The following is a 15475-nucleotide window of genomic DNA, read 5'->3' on the forward strand; positions in this document are numbered from 1 at the left end:
GCAGCAAGATCATCATCCGGTCTTATAGTTGGACATAGTGTATGGTTTAAAATACGGGAATACACCCAGTTTTTTTTACGCGGGAGATACGTACTTCGTAAAAAAACCGCGTTAATTGGAAGATCCGCGTTAAAAACCGCGTTAATTAGAAAATCCGCGAAAAAAAACAGCGTTAATTGGAAAATCCGCGTAAAAAAACCATGCCACCTATTGATTAATATCGAATGGGACTATCCTTACGTGAAACGAAAGTAAAAAGTTGAGTGTTGCTCGCTTCCGGAAATCCGAACCAGCCCAGGACGTTGAAAGCCTCTCAAATAAAGAATAAAAAAAAATCGCTTCCGGAAACACGTAGTTTTTTCCTGGAATTTCGGTGATTACTGGTAGTTATAGTTCGGTTTTCTTCACGAATGAGGTCATCTGCTGTTGCTAGAAGATACACTCCACTGCCGATGCACGTGCAGTATCAATATTGGACCGTCCAGAGCTAAGTAGACCGGGAAAAACATTCACGAATCGCTGCCCGTAAAAACCCCGTCCCGGTGTACCGCCCGGTGAGCTTCCCGTTACCCAACACCTAAAATCCACTTTAGAATCGTGATAAGGTGCGGCACTAATTTCCTTCATAAGCGCTAAGCTCCGTTACAAGCACTAATTACCGTAATATGCTCTGAGAGAGTATAAGAGAGAAATGTGAGCTGAGGGAGAGCTGTAATATTGCACTGGTATTTTTTAGGCGGGTATCGCCTTAAAAAAACCGCGTTAATTGGGAAATCTGCGTAAAAAAACCGCGTTAATTGGAAAATCCACGTAAAAAACCGTGTTAATTGGAAAAACTACGCAAAAAAACGCGTAAAAATCCCTAGGTGTACTTCGAGAAAATCGGTATTTTTGGTAGTGAAAAATAAAAAAAAATCGGTGAAATCGATTTTTCATAATCCAAAAACAGAAGACATATAGTGAAGTTTCGCTCCCGAAATAACTAGAAATCGAAAATATGAAAATATATATTAATTAAATTTTTGATTGTTGCCTTGAAAAGAAAGTGCATCTGTTACTATGCAGCTTTGGTTCTTCGGAAAGATATTCCATACATTTAAAAAATCAATATATTACCGTGTTCTCTATGAGAGTTTCTGCATTAATTCGTTTTTCCTTATAAAAACATCCTTTATTTTCTTAATTTCCTAAAGATCTGACTCATCCAGGTCAAATGGGTCTCTGGTATCCAAGAGTGCTTTTGCAACCGAAGTATCGCCATTGCCGATGCCAAGAATGCGGGCCAACTTTTTTACTTAATCCATAGACATGGAGATAGTATCTTCGTCGTTTGAGTTCATCGGTTCATGTCTTAATTTTAAAGTTCGTGCAATAGATAATTTAAAAGAACTTTTTTTTTCAATTACTTGAAGACTTATGATTTGACCGTTGACCAGGTGTATAATTGCAACGAATATGCCTTATTTTTCAAAATGATTACTAGATAAGTTGTCTCATTTGGAGGAAAAAAGACGTCGCATGAATCAAAGCTGACAAAAACCGGATAATTTTCCTGTTATAATTTTTCTGGTACTCATAAACATCCATTGATGATAATTAGAAAATCGAAGAACCCTTCAAAGCGGAAACTATTTCTTGAATGCTCCTAAAATCAGTTTGTTCTGGAAGTTCCCGAAAAAGACTACACCTAGGGTCGTTACAATAATAGATAACTGCATTGCGTACCATTGCTTGTGGGGATGAAATTAAAGATTATCAAATGCCAACAGGATGATGAATTAAGGACAAATTGAAAACATAAATGTAATATATCAAGAAAAATTAGAAATGTCAATCGTGCTAAATTCAGAAATACTGGACCGGGCACTGAAAAAAAAATATTAAACGATCTAGCAATTTGAATATTGGCTGCACGTCAACCACGACCACAAAATCTTGGAAGCAATTTTATGTGGCCCAAAACAAATCTGTATTTGGTTAATGAAGACAGGATTTCTGTATCCACCATATTTATGATTACTGGTCTTGGTAATCAAATAGCGGTATCGGACTTTGAAGAGGAAAGAAAATTTCACACACAACTTTCCGACAGCCAAATTATCAATATAGTGAATGATCCATCAGAAAAGGATGAAGATACCGATGTTGGGAAAGGTGAAGATGAAGAAAAAAAGAAGAATAATTACAGTAATCAACCGGAAATAGCATCTCTGAAAAATAAAATGCATTTCATACAAAACTTCAATTCAAAATTATAATAATACGATAGAATGAGAAGAACAAAATGACATAAATTTAGCTACAGTGTCTTTCACACAATGTATTCGAGAAAACAAAAGAAATTGCTATGAGAATTTGTGTTTAATAAAAATAACAGTTTTGAATATACCACGTTTTAATTTTATCACGCGAAATTTTTTTTCTAAGAATTTAGAAAAAAAATTAAAAAAAATTGAGAAAATAATTTTATTATTGCTATTGTATATCTTTGGGCGCTATTGCTATTTATTTAAAGAGAAAGATATAATTGAATGAAAAAAACTCCAGAAAATATTTTTTCTTTAATTTCACTCATTTTTCATAGCCATTTAATTCAGCCACCTCATTTATTCTCGGTCTATCCGACCTATGCGCGAGTATAGGAAGGTTAAATACGATGCGCGCAAATGACATCCAAATGGCTAACTATTTTTGTTTTTTTTTATTATTTTTAACATTTGACAGGCTGTCTCGACTAGCTCAACTTTTTTCATGGCTTGGATAATAAAATGACGGTCTCCGTAGCCAAAATGGCTACGCGTCCGCTTACCACAAGTGAACGATCGTGGATTCATTATCAATCAATTAGCCTTTTTCAAGGCTAGAGGCGAACAAACCTGTAAATCAATCAATCAATCAAAATAACGCTTTGATGTATTCACGTGCTTGATTATATTCTATGATGGTCCTTGTACCAAGTACCCCACAGACGTTGGCGGCTTTGGGTTTCATTTCGTGTAATGACTATTAAATAATGAGAAAGACAAATTAAAAATATTGTGCCGCCGCTAGCTAGCTAGCAGATAATAGCGTTAGTTATATTTTCCGTTCGGCCAATTGTAAACAAACATTTTATTACGTTACGGCGCTAGTGATTGTGTAATGGAATCAGATTACAAAACGAGCTATTCCAAATAATCTGAGCTATTTGGTTTGTCTGATGTCGGATCCACGATAGGGGAATTAACAGATTCACTACAAATATTGCCCGAAAAGTAATTGCGGTTTTTTTTCATTACTAATAAAATATAAGGTGTACCGGTAAGTTTCTTTGGTTTTACAACAGATGGCGTAACTTGATTATTATTCCAGTAAATTTAACTTCCAGACATTCGTTGGAAAGCTACTGCCAGTGCGCGTCTTTTTTTATTATATGTCAAAAGTTGAAGCGTAACCAACATAGTTTTTTACCACTTCGAATATGTCGAATTTCGTACCAACGAGAGTGTTTTTACGGGGAGTGTTACTTCATTACTTCAATATGAAGGAAAAAGCTGCGGAAAGTCATCGCATTTTGGTGAAAGTTCATGGTTTATGGTTTATGGCACTTTTCCAATTTTGATGAAGTCAAAAATTGGATCGATTCATGGTTAGCCGACAAACAGGCCTATTATTCCCGCAAAGGGATTCGTGAATTGTCAGAAAGATGGGCAATACTTTGAATATTAAATTTGTAACCATTTTTGCAGAATAAAGCATTAATTTTTGAGAAAAAAACGAAGAAACTCACCGGTACTCCTATTACATTTTTTCTGTACCTGGAATGAACGCATTAAGATGGGGTGTACATCATTGCTAAGCTTCAACTCTCATTGGAATATTTTAAGATAAAATTTTGATCTTGATGAGTGTAGATGTTGTAGAGAAGAATATCGGGAAGAAATAAAAAATCGATATATTTCTGTTTTTTCACTAATTTTGTGGACTAACAAAATTTTTTGCCAACTAATTCAATATCAAATCCGATCAGCCTTATCAAACAACTTTCATTTGATTCCTATAACGTTCCTGTAAGACCTTTCAATACAGAGATATTGTTGTTAGAATGGAAAATTTCCCCTTAGTGTTCAATAAATGATGATCGCACCGCGAATCAAAAGGCAGTTTTGAAAACTCCAGTAAATTATGTACAAGAGTTATTTGCTACATTGGACGAAATGAACAACCCAAAAAAACAGTCTCAACCGAAGAAAGTCATGCTTCGTGTCTGTTTGTATTAGAAAAATCTGTATTCTGTGCTCTGGACTAATAAGTAACCAGCCGATAAGTTCCAACAAATACTAATCACAACTCGACACATTTAACTCAGGTTTCCAAGTATGTTTTGACCGGTTACGCGACATGCGCAGCCGTCTATGTTGATGCATGGCAGGGGTATCCATACGTTGCCCGACGTTTAGAATTATCGTAATGGACCCACTTTTCATCGCCAGTAACGATTCGATGCTTCTTCTTCTTGAATGGCGTTAACGTTCCCTGTGGAACTTTTGCCGTCTCAACGTATGCATTAACTAGCGTCATTTAATTATACTTAGTTGAGATTTCTCAAGCCAAATAACACGCCATGAATGTATTCCGAGGGGCAAGCTCTTGAATACGCGTGACCACAGTGCAAGTCGAAGGAAATTTATTGGACGAAAAATCCTCCGGCCAGAACGGGAATCGAACCCGAACACCCGGCATGATAATGTGAGACGTTAACCACTCGGCCACGGGTTCACACGATTCGATGCAAAAACCCTTTCTTTTTTGCCGTTCAAGCAGTTGTTCGCACGTGAAAAAACGGCGTTCGACGTCTCGTAGCTTCGTAGAAGATTGGATTCCAAAAAAAATCTGGATGTATGGGTGCCACACGAGTTAACGCAAAAAATCTATTAGACCGAATCAACGCCTGCGATGTACTGCTGAAACGGAACGAACTCGACCCATTTTTGAAGAAAATGGTGACTGGTGGTGAAATGTGGATCACGTACGACAACCTGAAGCGAAATAAGTTATGGTCGAAGCGCGGTGAGCCGGCCCAAACCATCGCCAAGCCCGGATTGACGACCAGGAAGGTTTTGCTGTGTGTTTGGTGGGATTGGAAGGGAATCATCCACTATGAGCTGCTCAACTATGGTCAGACCCTCAACTCGGTTCTCTACTGTGAGCAGCTCGACCGTTTGAAGCAGGTGATTGACAAGAAGCGGCCAGAAATGATCAATAGGAATGGTGTTGTTTTCCGCCAGGACAACGCTCGGCCTCACACATCTTTGATGACCCGCCAGAAGCTACGGCAGCTCGGATGGGATGTCCTATTGCACCCACCGTATAGTCCGGACCTGGCTCCAAGTGATTATCATCTCTTCCGGTCCATGCAAAACGCTCTTGGTGATACTAAGTTGGCCTCAATAGAGGCTTGCGAAAACTGGCTGTTTGAGTTTTTTGCAAATAAGGAGGGCGGTTTTGTAAGGGGGGATAATGAAGTTGCCTTCTAAATGGCAACAAGTTTGCGAACAAAACGGCGCATATTTGACTCAAATTGGATAATTTTAAGTATGTTAAATAAAGCGTTAAATTTCGATCAGAAATACGACATTTATTTTTCCCCAACCCTTTATTTGAAGTGGCAAAAAACTATGTTGTTTACGTTTCAACTTTTTCACATATACTGAGAAAGACGCGCAATGACAGCAACAAATGTCTGGAAATTTGATTCACTGGAATAATAATGAAGTTACGCCATCTGTTGTAAAACCGAAAACACTTACCGGTACACATAATAATTTCGGTAATTTCGGGAAGAAAATTACACAACTTCGACAATATTTATCCGTTTTGATCTCTTTTTTTTTCATTTTCGTAGTACCACACGTCTGACATCTATTTTTGCAACAATTATTAATTGAATTAATGAATACAAACCCACCTATGAATTATCGCTATGGAAGCAATAAAAAAAAGCAATAGACTTACTCTCTCCGAAGTTTGCGCTTTGCAAAACATATTCAATATTGAAAACCATTGTAGAATGGGCAAATCAATAAATTAGCACATAAGCGACGAATGCATATTTGCTGGTAAGACAAATACGCTCCACAAAGCTACAACCTTTCAAAAATCGCTAAAAAAATCTCGATGTGGCAAAATATTCGTCTGATTTTTTTTTTTGACGTAGAACTACTTCTTTCATTAAGGGTGCCAAATCAGAAAACAGGACAGGTTTTTATGAAATAAAGTTAACGTTAATAACTATATTTGCCGCGAACGGATTTTAGCGATTTACATACTAAACGAATCGCGAATTCCCTAAGATTTCTTTAATATGCTATACATTAGAATCCCCTGGTTTGTAAATGGTTAAAATTCATGAAAACTTTAGCCGTTTCCATTTTTCCATAAATTTGTTCTGTCCATTTGTGTGCTTTCCCGAACAGAGCTGTCAATAACGAGCAACCTATCGACGACCAACGAAGGGGAAATCGTAGGATTTAAAGTCTCCGTGAACAAAGGAAAAGTAGAAAAATGAAGGGGAATATTTGCCTTGAGTATAAACAGTGGATCTCGCTGAGGCAAACTTTCATTCCGCATCGGGCTGTTGAGCAATTCAGTTCACTTTGCTTCCGCTGCGCTTCGATCTAAGATTGGACCCCACCAGTGGTAATCCAACTTGGATAACGTCGTTTGGTTGTCTGTTCGTTTTTCGCGTTATTCGTATCGTGTGTTTTTCTTTCCGCATCATAAATTGGATGCTTCGCATAGTGTGTGATGAGCAAGAAGAAGAGGAAGGCAGGTTCGAGCCCTGCAAAAAACGAACGCATTGCCAGGGGCAATGAAATTTCGAGCAAGCGTCATCTAATCATGCACGCGATGTTGGTGTAGTGAAAAGCGCTCGCACTGAACCGAGCCTTCGCGAGTGTGACACCGCATCGAACAACAGCAAAATAGGCTATTTCGGCATGTCGGTCGAAAATGTAAACGGCTTCTTTGGTACCTTTGAGAATGCATCAATGCATTAAACTGACGTTATGGCTAAGCAGGCGTTAAGGTTATGCCCAAAAAAAATATTTGGGGAATACCAAGCATCTTGAATGTCTTACTGGAATGTTATAAGTTATTTAGGTTCGCGTGCCAGTCGCAAAACTGCCTTCAACTAGGATTGCATTTGCGCTAATATTGATCATAATGAAGCATTGTTACTGTTTTCGAGGTTGTTGATATTAACAAAAACAGTTTATTCGCTTGTTTAGTCACCAAGAAAGTAAATGTCGTTCTGGAGTTTTGTATGTGATTAGGTTTCGCTTACCAATAGCAAAAATTCCTCCACTAAGGGTGGCAGCTGCGCTTCTCTTGAGCATGAGAAAGTAATGCAACTTTTTTTGAGGCCAGTAATATTAACAAAGCGTTTCTTTTGAGAATAGCGCAAAATGATGAGAAGTATTTGTATTCCTAGTAAATAGCGTCATGCCACCAATGTATGGTTCTGTATGCATGCTATGGCGAACGCTTGTTTGGCGCTTGGTTTACGTTGTACGAACGATGCCTAGAGATGCGATTGCTTTGAGGTAATACTAAATTACATGTAGCATGATATTTGATACTTGCAAGCAGTGTTGCCACACGTACAGATTTATCTGGAAAGTTACAGATTTTTTCGTTATTTTTGGTAAAGATTCTGTACGTTACAGAGTACAGATTTCCGTCAAAAAGTACAGGTTGGTACATATTTTTTCCGCGGGTGAAATTTCTTTCATTATAACAAAGCTACATTAAGGTACATGATTACTTTTACGCCGCAGTATCGCTTTAAGGGGGGACCCCGGTCTGAAAAATCGGAAAAAATGAATTTTTGTTTTTTTGCATTTCTCGGAAGCTTATGCTCTCAGAAATGTTGTCCGAAAAGGATTTTTCGATATTTTATTTCTTTGGAAAATTACAGCTAAAAGTATGAGGTCACCTCATGGGAAATATGATTGCCGTACGAATTTTTAAACGCAGTTTTTCTTAAATCATATTATTTCAACTAGTGGTATCGATATCTCAGAAACTACTCGATCGATTTGGCTGAAATTTTATCAGCATGTAAAAATGAATTATCTAAGGCATTATATAGCCGTTTTTGATATTTAATTTTTTCGATCTTTAAAAAATCGCTATTTAGAGATTTTTCATGAAAAAATATCTAATTTTTAACAAAAATGGCCGTTTTGGCAATTTTTCGAATTTTCAAAAACTTTTATGTAACGCTTTAGGTATTGTCCTAAAGTTTCAAAATATTCATTGAAATTCATTGCTATAGAATCGATAACACTAGGAAGGTACCGATTTTCAGACAGCACTTACGCATCCAGCTGTCAACAGCGTCATAATCATTATTCGTGCACTGAAAAAATGGAAAATACATCTTCAAATATACCTTAAAAATAACCAAAATACACGAACACTTCACTTACGAATAAACGAACGAAACATCCGAAAAAAATCCACGAAAATTTATTATTTTCCGACCTGCCAGACAGGGGTCCATCTTAATAAATGATAGTATGTAATCTAGATTCAGAAAAACTATGTATAAGCATCATCAAACACACGAATGACGAATGAAATGTAAATGTGATATTTGTAGTAAATAAATGAGTATTTCGTATGCCAATGAAATGGATTTTTCTCTACAACAAATATTTTCGGTGGTACAGAATTTTGGTGCAGATTTTTGGAAGAAAAAGTACAGATGTGAAAGATTTTTAACCCCTCTGGTACAGATTGAAATGCGGCTTGCTTGCAAGTGTTGTCATTGTTGTTTTTTTCCATTCGGTGCCAAAGATGTATTGATGTAGTTATGAGATGTGGAATAATGGTGCTGGTGTAACATGTATATAACCGACTGTATGTCAATTGCGAAAAGGCCACCGGAATAGCGTTCGAGGTAAACTTTCAATGCATTGACATGAAATAAATTGCGATATACGATCAGCTAGTGTATTGTGTCTTGCCCTCGCAAAAGAATTAATCATCAATCAACTATCGTCAACTGATTCTACAATGAAAAACCATTTCAAAGATTATTCTACTAAGCAGTTGTTTCGAAAATTTCACAGCATTATAGAATAATATCCGAAGGTATAAACAAGCGACTTATATAAAATAACAGCGTAGTTCTACGTCAACAATGCGGTCGTATCTTGGACACAACCTCCTATATATTTTTTTTTTGCGAGAGTATGATAAGCTTATAGTTTTTTTTATATGTTTATCAATTTACGTAACTAATAAATGGTGATAACAATGCTCATGGAGCAAATGCTAATCACTTTCACATATGTTAATCACTTTCGCATGACCCTTCCTATATAGCTTTTACTGTTTTGATGAACCGAGTTAAAACATTTTTGAAAGCGGCTTATGCAGAAATGGGGTCAGAAATATTATTTTATAGAAATGTCAAAGCTATCAAATCATTTGAAAAGGTTTTTCCGATATAAAACATTGAAAAATTTGAGTGTTGCCCAATCTCGTTGATTACTATGGTAACAGATACCAATGCGCGAAGGGGGAGTGTTGAAACATTGGCTTCTCTGCCTCAACTGAGGTGGCGGGTTCAATTATGAACCATAACCAATGAACATAGCTATGAAATATTCATAGAATATACCATTCAATCCGAGAAGATCAATGGAATCCATTCCAAACCAGTTTTTCATATCATATCATTTCCTGGATGAATATTTTTGTATCGCAAAGCCCATTGGTTTCATACTACGTTCTCGTGCCGACCGATAACGATCCTTTCAATATTTGCTGATTGAAAATAAACAAAACAAACGGAACCACTCATTTGTAAATGGCTCCCTGGAAACAGTTTCTAATTTCCATTCCATATGTAGCTACCAAATCCTGTTTACAGAACGTAGTAAATCATGTAATTTCACCATCATCTTTTTCCCTTCATTTTCAGGAACGCTATCAGGAGCCGTTTTTTCCGGAAAACAGAAAACAAAAAAACGCCATAACGTCCTCTATTTCTAGAGAGAGAACAGAAGCCGAACCCGAATCCGATGGATGTTACAAAGCAAGTGAGCCAGAAACCAAAACAATTATTCCCCATCGCCACGGGACACACTTGCTGCTCCAGCCCCGAGTGAAATGAAGAGCACTAATTTCGAAGAGTGGTGCTGCTCCCCGCTGAGACCTTTCGATTCGAGCGGAAAAACATCATCAACTGCTCTCGAGCACTAGAGCTCGGTTCCATCCCGGGAAAGCATCCAAACTCCGCCAGAAGCCAGAAGGCGAGGAAATGCCAACAGAATCTATGTTTGTTAGCTCTGCCATTAGGTTCTCCCCCGAGGGGTATCGCCAGGACGAACAGGAAGAAGGAAGCAATCCGAAAAACGCTACACGCCGACAACAGCGACAGTACGGAATAATAGTCAAAAAGTAGTTCGTTCGCCAAGTGTCCCACCACCGTTTCAGAAACTTGGTTTCAGTATGGGCACGGAATGATTTGTGGAAACGGCCAGGAACCCCAACGAGCGTATCTCAGAGCTCGGGAAGCGCTTGTGAGACATACCTCGAAACGATGTATGGAAGCGGATAATGAAACAAGAAATAAAAACCCTGAACGACTATGATTAGAATTTGGAAAAGCACAAGAAAGACCATCGCATTCAACCCACTGTTGGGTGAATTCAATTGTGAACACTTTAGAGGACAGAGTGGGAAAATCCCTACCGGACAACGGTGAATCGTTGGCGGTTCTGTTATCGTTGTTGGGGAGCAGCTATTCGTTCGGAGCGTTCGGATTTTACGGTTGGTAAAATTCAATAAGATACGACCAGATCGAACTGGGAGCTGGGTACGGAATACTCAGAACCCTAGTCTAGCGGGTAAATAAATAGTGAAATTGTTTTTGAATAAATTTCCAGTGTTTGTTCCTTTTTCGCTCGTTTTCGCAACGATTTATGTGGGTTGAATATATATACCTCAATAAGAAACCAATTTTATGGTCATTAGAAACACTTACTCGAAGTGAGGGAAGATGAAGTGAAAATGAGAATCTGAAATGTTGTGATTTCGCACATGATAGAATATTGCGTTTCTCATCGGTTACTGGCCAGTGATTGTGAACGAGTTTGAGAGCGTGTTGAAACACGGGCACCGGGGCAAAAATGACCGACATAAACCTCAGCGGAAAAGCTTATCTAAAGCACAACGGAAAGATCGAAACGTGTCCAAGTGCTGCCGGTAGTTTACGGCGTAACAATAGCTATCATCAACGGTTGAAAAAATCGCACGACGAGTGCGAGTATGCGGCGGCCAGTAACAACGGCCAGCAATCAACCGGCAGGGCGGCCAAATGGAAATCCCATGCTGCAGCGACATCCGAACACGGGTCGAAACCGATGGTCTCCGTCATGGTGGACCACCCGTCAATCGCTAACTCGGCCGATGAGTTCAAACGTTTCCACACACTGCGGAACAGTTACGGCGGGAAATCCAATTTAAATGTAAATACACTCAACGAGTCCGCAATAAAAACGCAAGTTCTGCTTCATCAGCAGAAGCTCAAAGAGTACAGTCGACACGCTGCCGAGCAAAACAATGATAGCTACTCGACCTGTTCGTCGTCCCAATCCGACTATCAACATCCTCAGCATCCGCATAGACATCATCATCGATATCATCACCAACATCAGCAGCAGCAGCAGCAACAACATTTTCAACAATTTTCACAAACTCAGCAGTATCCGGTGTCAACAACGGTCGCTGCCACCGCTACCCTGACCCGGCCTGGACACGGCAACGGTAGTGTGACGACGGTCTCAAAAGGCAAGGACACAAGCGGAGGGGGCGGTAGCTTCAAGAACTCACTCAGGCGTGGTGCCGGTGGATTGAGCACTTTGTCACTGTGCAGCTGTGATGCCGAGACGGAGGTGAGTACCGGCTTGGCCGATAATCCTTTTTCACATTTTCTTCGCCACACAGAAACCGTTCGGTATAATTTGGATCGGAGCGTCCGTACCCCGTTTGGTTAATAGGATTAATGTTAATCAAGAATCTTTTGAGATTCCTGTCTGGTCTGGTGGTGTCTGAAATCCACCGATTTATAAAACACGATGAGCGAATGATACTGTCGGTGAATTGTGTGACCTTTTTGTTAATCACATTTTTCTAGGGGCGATTGATGATAAATTTTAAAGTATATTTTCGCAAATTCTAATGACAAAAAAACGATCATAGAATCTGTTCGTAACTGAATGATTCCACCGAAAATATTTTTGACGTAGGACTACGTCTTTCATTAACCCCTTCACGTATAACGTCGAACCACACTCGTGGCGATTAGACTGTGCCAGAACGTACAACATCGAACCTCACTCGTGGTCTATCGATGTGAAATGGATACATGCTTCAGGCGCGTAATGATGTGGGACTGCAACGATCGTTAGTAAGATACACACACTCAGCAGAGTATCGAAACGACTCAATATGCTCGTGTTTGGGCCCTGTTGTTGGAAAATAAAACGTACGGAAAGGGGTTAAGGGTGCCGAATCAGAAAAAAAAAAAAGGTCACCCTTTTATTGAATAAAATTAACGTTAATAACTATTTTTGACGCGAACGGATTTTGGCGATTTACATACCAGACTAATCGAAAATTTCCTAAGATTTGTTTGATATGCTATTGCAATTGCAATATCCGGGTATATAAATGTTTTAAATTGATGAAAACTAGAAGCATCCCTATTTTCCCATACATTTGTTCTGTTCATTTGTGAGCTTACCTACCCGTGCCGTCCTATCGACGAGCAACGAAGGGGGATATTTACTAGTGTATAAATATTGGGTCTCTGCTGAGGCAAACCTTCAATCTCGTTCTATACTCGATGCAATGAACATCGCTTGTACTTTCTTGTGTTGCATCATCACATGTCTTCGTTTCGGCTTAAGCTGTGAACGTGGCCAGATTACTCACTAGCTGATGTAGCTGGCATTGCAATCATTGCATCAAACTGACGCCATTTCTTAGAGGTTCTGAGTGTGGGGGAATCATTAACACTTTCGTCGCCCAGAGTGATTCGGTCGAGTTTCTTGCGGGCCCAAATTCAACTATCGGTGCGCTAGAGAAATAAGCGGGCAACGATAGTAATGAATTCGGGTTCGATTCAGGACTTCTTTTCTGTTGAATCCGGATGAAATCAACCGGCTGCTGATTAGAAAACTTATAAACATATTCTTTCAGCCAATTGTACAGTGTTGCCAATGGTAATAAAAATGAAATTCAACCGAACGTACTTGCTCTATATACTATATTTGACGACGATGAAAAACTACAATTATATTGAAGAATATAGAATATTCTGTTCAATCGATTGGGAAGATTTTGTGAATATATCATACCAAGAACATATGTCACTTTTGTGGGAAAATATCGTCATAAAATATATCACATTTGGCAACTCCGACTTTCCACGTGATTTGATTGCTTGGTAGTTAAAAAGCTAACAGAAGAGGCAGGCTGCAAGTTTTTTTTCTGAGAATGAGAATAATAATTGCGCAACTCGGATAGGCCACTGTTTATTCCAAAAAGTTTTTTCTTAGACGCCATGTGTTTTTGACGTAGGACTACATCTTTCATTTCTATACCTAGGTGTAAAATCAAAGTTTCGAAAACGAAAGCGTTACGCCGGAGACCGAGAATTTCAGCGTTAATAGCTCCTGAACAACTGAACGAAATGGTGTGATAAACACTTCATTCGAAAGATAAAATGTCTACGCGTTATATACTTGTTACTTTTTGATCCTAAAACTTGTTTCAATAGCCTTAAAATTGTTCTCGAAACAGGCTATTGAAATCACCAATCGCTATATAAGCGAGCGCCGCTCGGAAATCCACTCAGTTCTAATTGAACAGCGATTGGAGCATGTTGTCGCTGTTTTGGTGAAGCTCTTCGTTTATCATGAAAGCGCGGATGAACGGTGTCACCAAGAGCCTGTTTGTGCACCTTAGGCCAGAAGGGAATCCATCAGGAGGAGAGTAATGCCACAAACGGTTCCCCGGGAAGATCTTGAAGCAGCCGCTACACACACACACATACACGCGCGGAATTCTTTCCGTTTGGATGCCATTCAACATCGAGAAAGATCTAGAAAATAATCTGCCAGTTCCTCTGGGAATTTAAAAATACATTCATGTGAAAGAGTTTATTTGAATGTTTTCTATCCATGTAACACTGTGACCAAATACATTTGGTTTTGTGATTTTTCAATCAATCGCAATTAACAGGATAGCTTCTGAAGATTAGTCTTCCCCATCAGGAGGATATTTCCGTATCCAATATTGTATGCGCCCGCAATCGATTATTGCTCAGTCGCCGAAATTTCCGAGATCAGAGAGTTCATTCCCCTCTAGTTTGCCTTTCAAACTGAATCGTAAACCACGCCTTTTCTCGATTCAATCACGCACAAAAAGCATACTTAAGCGATATTCTGGTGGCGAGAGGCATTCATTTTTCGTGAGGACATCGACAAGACAACATCGTTGCCGAGGATGCTGGACGGGGAAGGATCGAGATCTGCCCTGAAACGCAAGCAGTTTGTTTGAAACTGTGAGGGAGTACAGAGAAGCCGATCCTTCAGGAGAAGAGAAGGTGACCATCGAAGCAGCCGCTACACATACACATACACGCACGGAATTCTTTCCGTTTGGATGCCTTTCAGCATCGAGAAAGATCCGGAAAATAATCTGCCAGTTCCTCTGGGAATTTAAAATTACATTCATGTGAAAGAGTTTATTTTGTTGTTCTCTATCCATGTAACACTGTGACCAAATATGTTTCAATCAAGTGCTATTAACAGATGGTTATCGAGTTAGCATTAACCACTGGTGGGCTTCTAGTATCGAGGAAAATGTGCAAATATCTAATCGTTACTGAAAATAATCTGCCAGTTCCTCTGGGAATTTAAAATTACATTCATATGAAAGAGTTTATTTGAATTTTTTCTATCCATGTAACACTGTGACCAAATACATTTGGTTTTGTGATTTTTCAATCAATCGCAATTAACAGGATAGCTTCTGAAGATTATTCTTCCCCATCAGTAGGATATTTTCGTATCCAATATTGGATGCATAAAATCTTGTACCTCCAACGTAACGCTCTCGTTTTCGAAGTCCCCCAAATATTCATTTATTCATTCATTCAGAATGGATTCAGATTCAACTTCAAACAAAGGATCACTGAATCAATGATAGTCCTACGTCACCATTGCGGTTATATCATAGATATAACCCACTTTCTGTTTTTTTCATCCTCAAAATGTTCACCGGAAGGCGTAATAGTAACTAAAAATAGTAAAGCGAGGGAAGTAGTGACGACGAAATAGTGCGAAGCGCTAGAAGAAAAGTTTCGAGTATTATCTCATTTGAGATCCATATTGATGGGGTTTTGAAATAAAAA

At 38.9% G+C, this 15475-nt stretch overlaps 1 protein-coding gene across 1 annotated transcript in view; it reads left to right on the forward strand.

Annotated features, from left to right (window-relative positions):
* Positions 1-15475, forward strand: part of LOC129780377 (uncharacterized) — a 270544-nt gene that overhangs the window by 101090 nt on the left and 153979 nt on the right. The window contains exon 2 of the mRNA XM_055788571.1: positions 9974-11948. Coding sequence (XP_055644546.1) covers positions 11184-11948 — 765 coding nt within the window. The 5' untranslated portion in view covers positions 9974-11183. The remainder of the gene's footprint in view (positions 1-9973; positions 11949-15475) is intronic.

Source organism: Toxorhynchites rutilus, chromosome 3 (assembly GCF_029784135.1).
Source record: "Toxorhynchites rutilus septentrionalis strain SRP chromosome 3, ASM2978413v1, whole genome shotgun sequence".
NCBI lineage: Eukaryota > Metazoa > Arthropoda > Insecta > Diptera > Culicidae > Toxorhynchites > Toxorhynchites rutilus.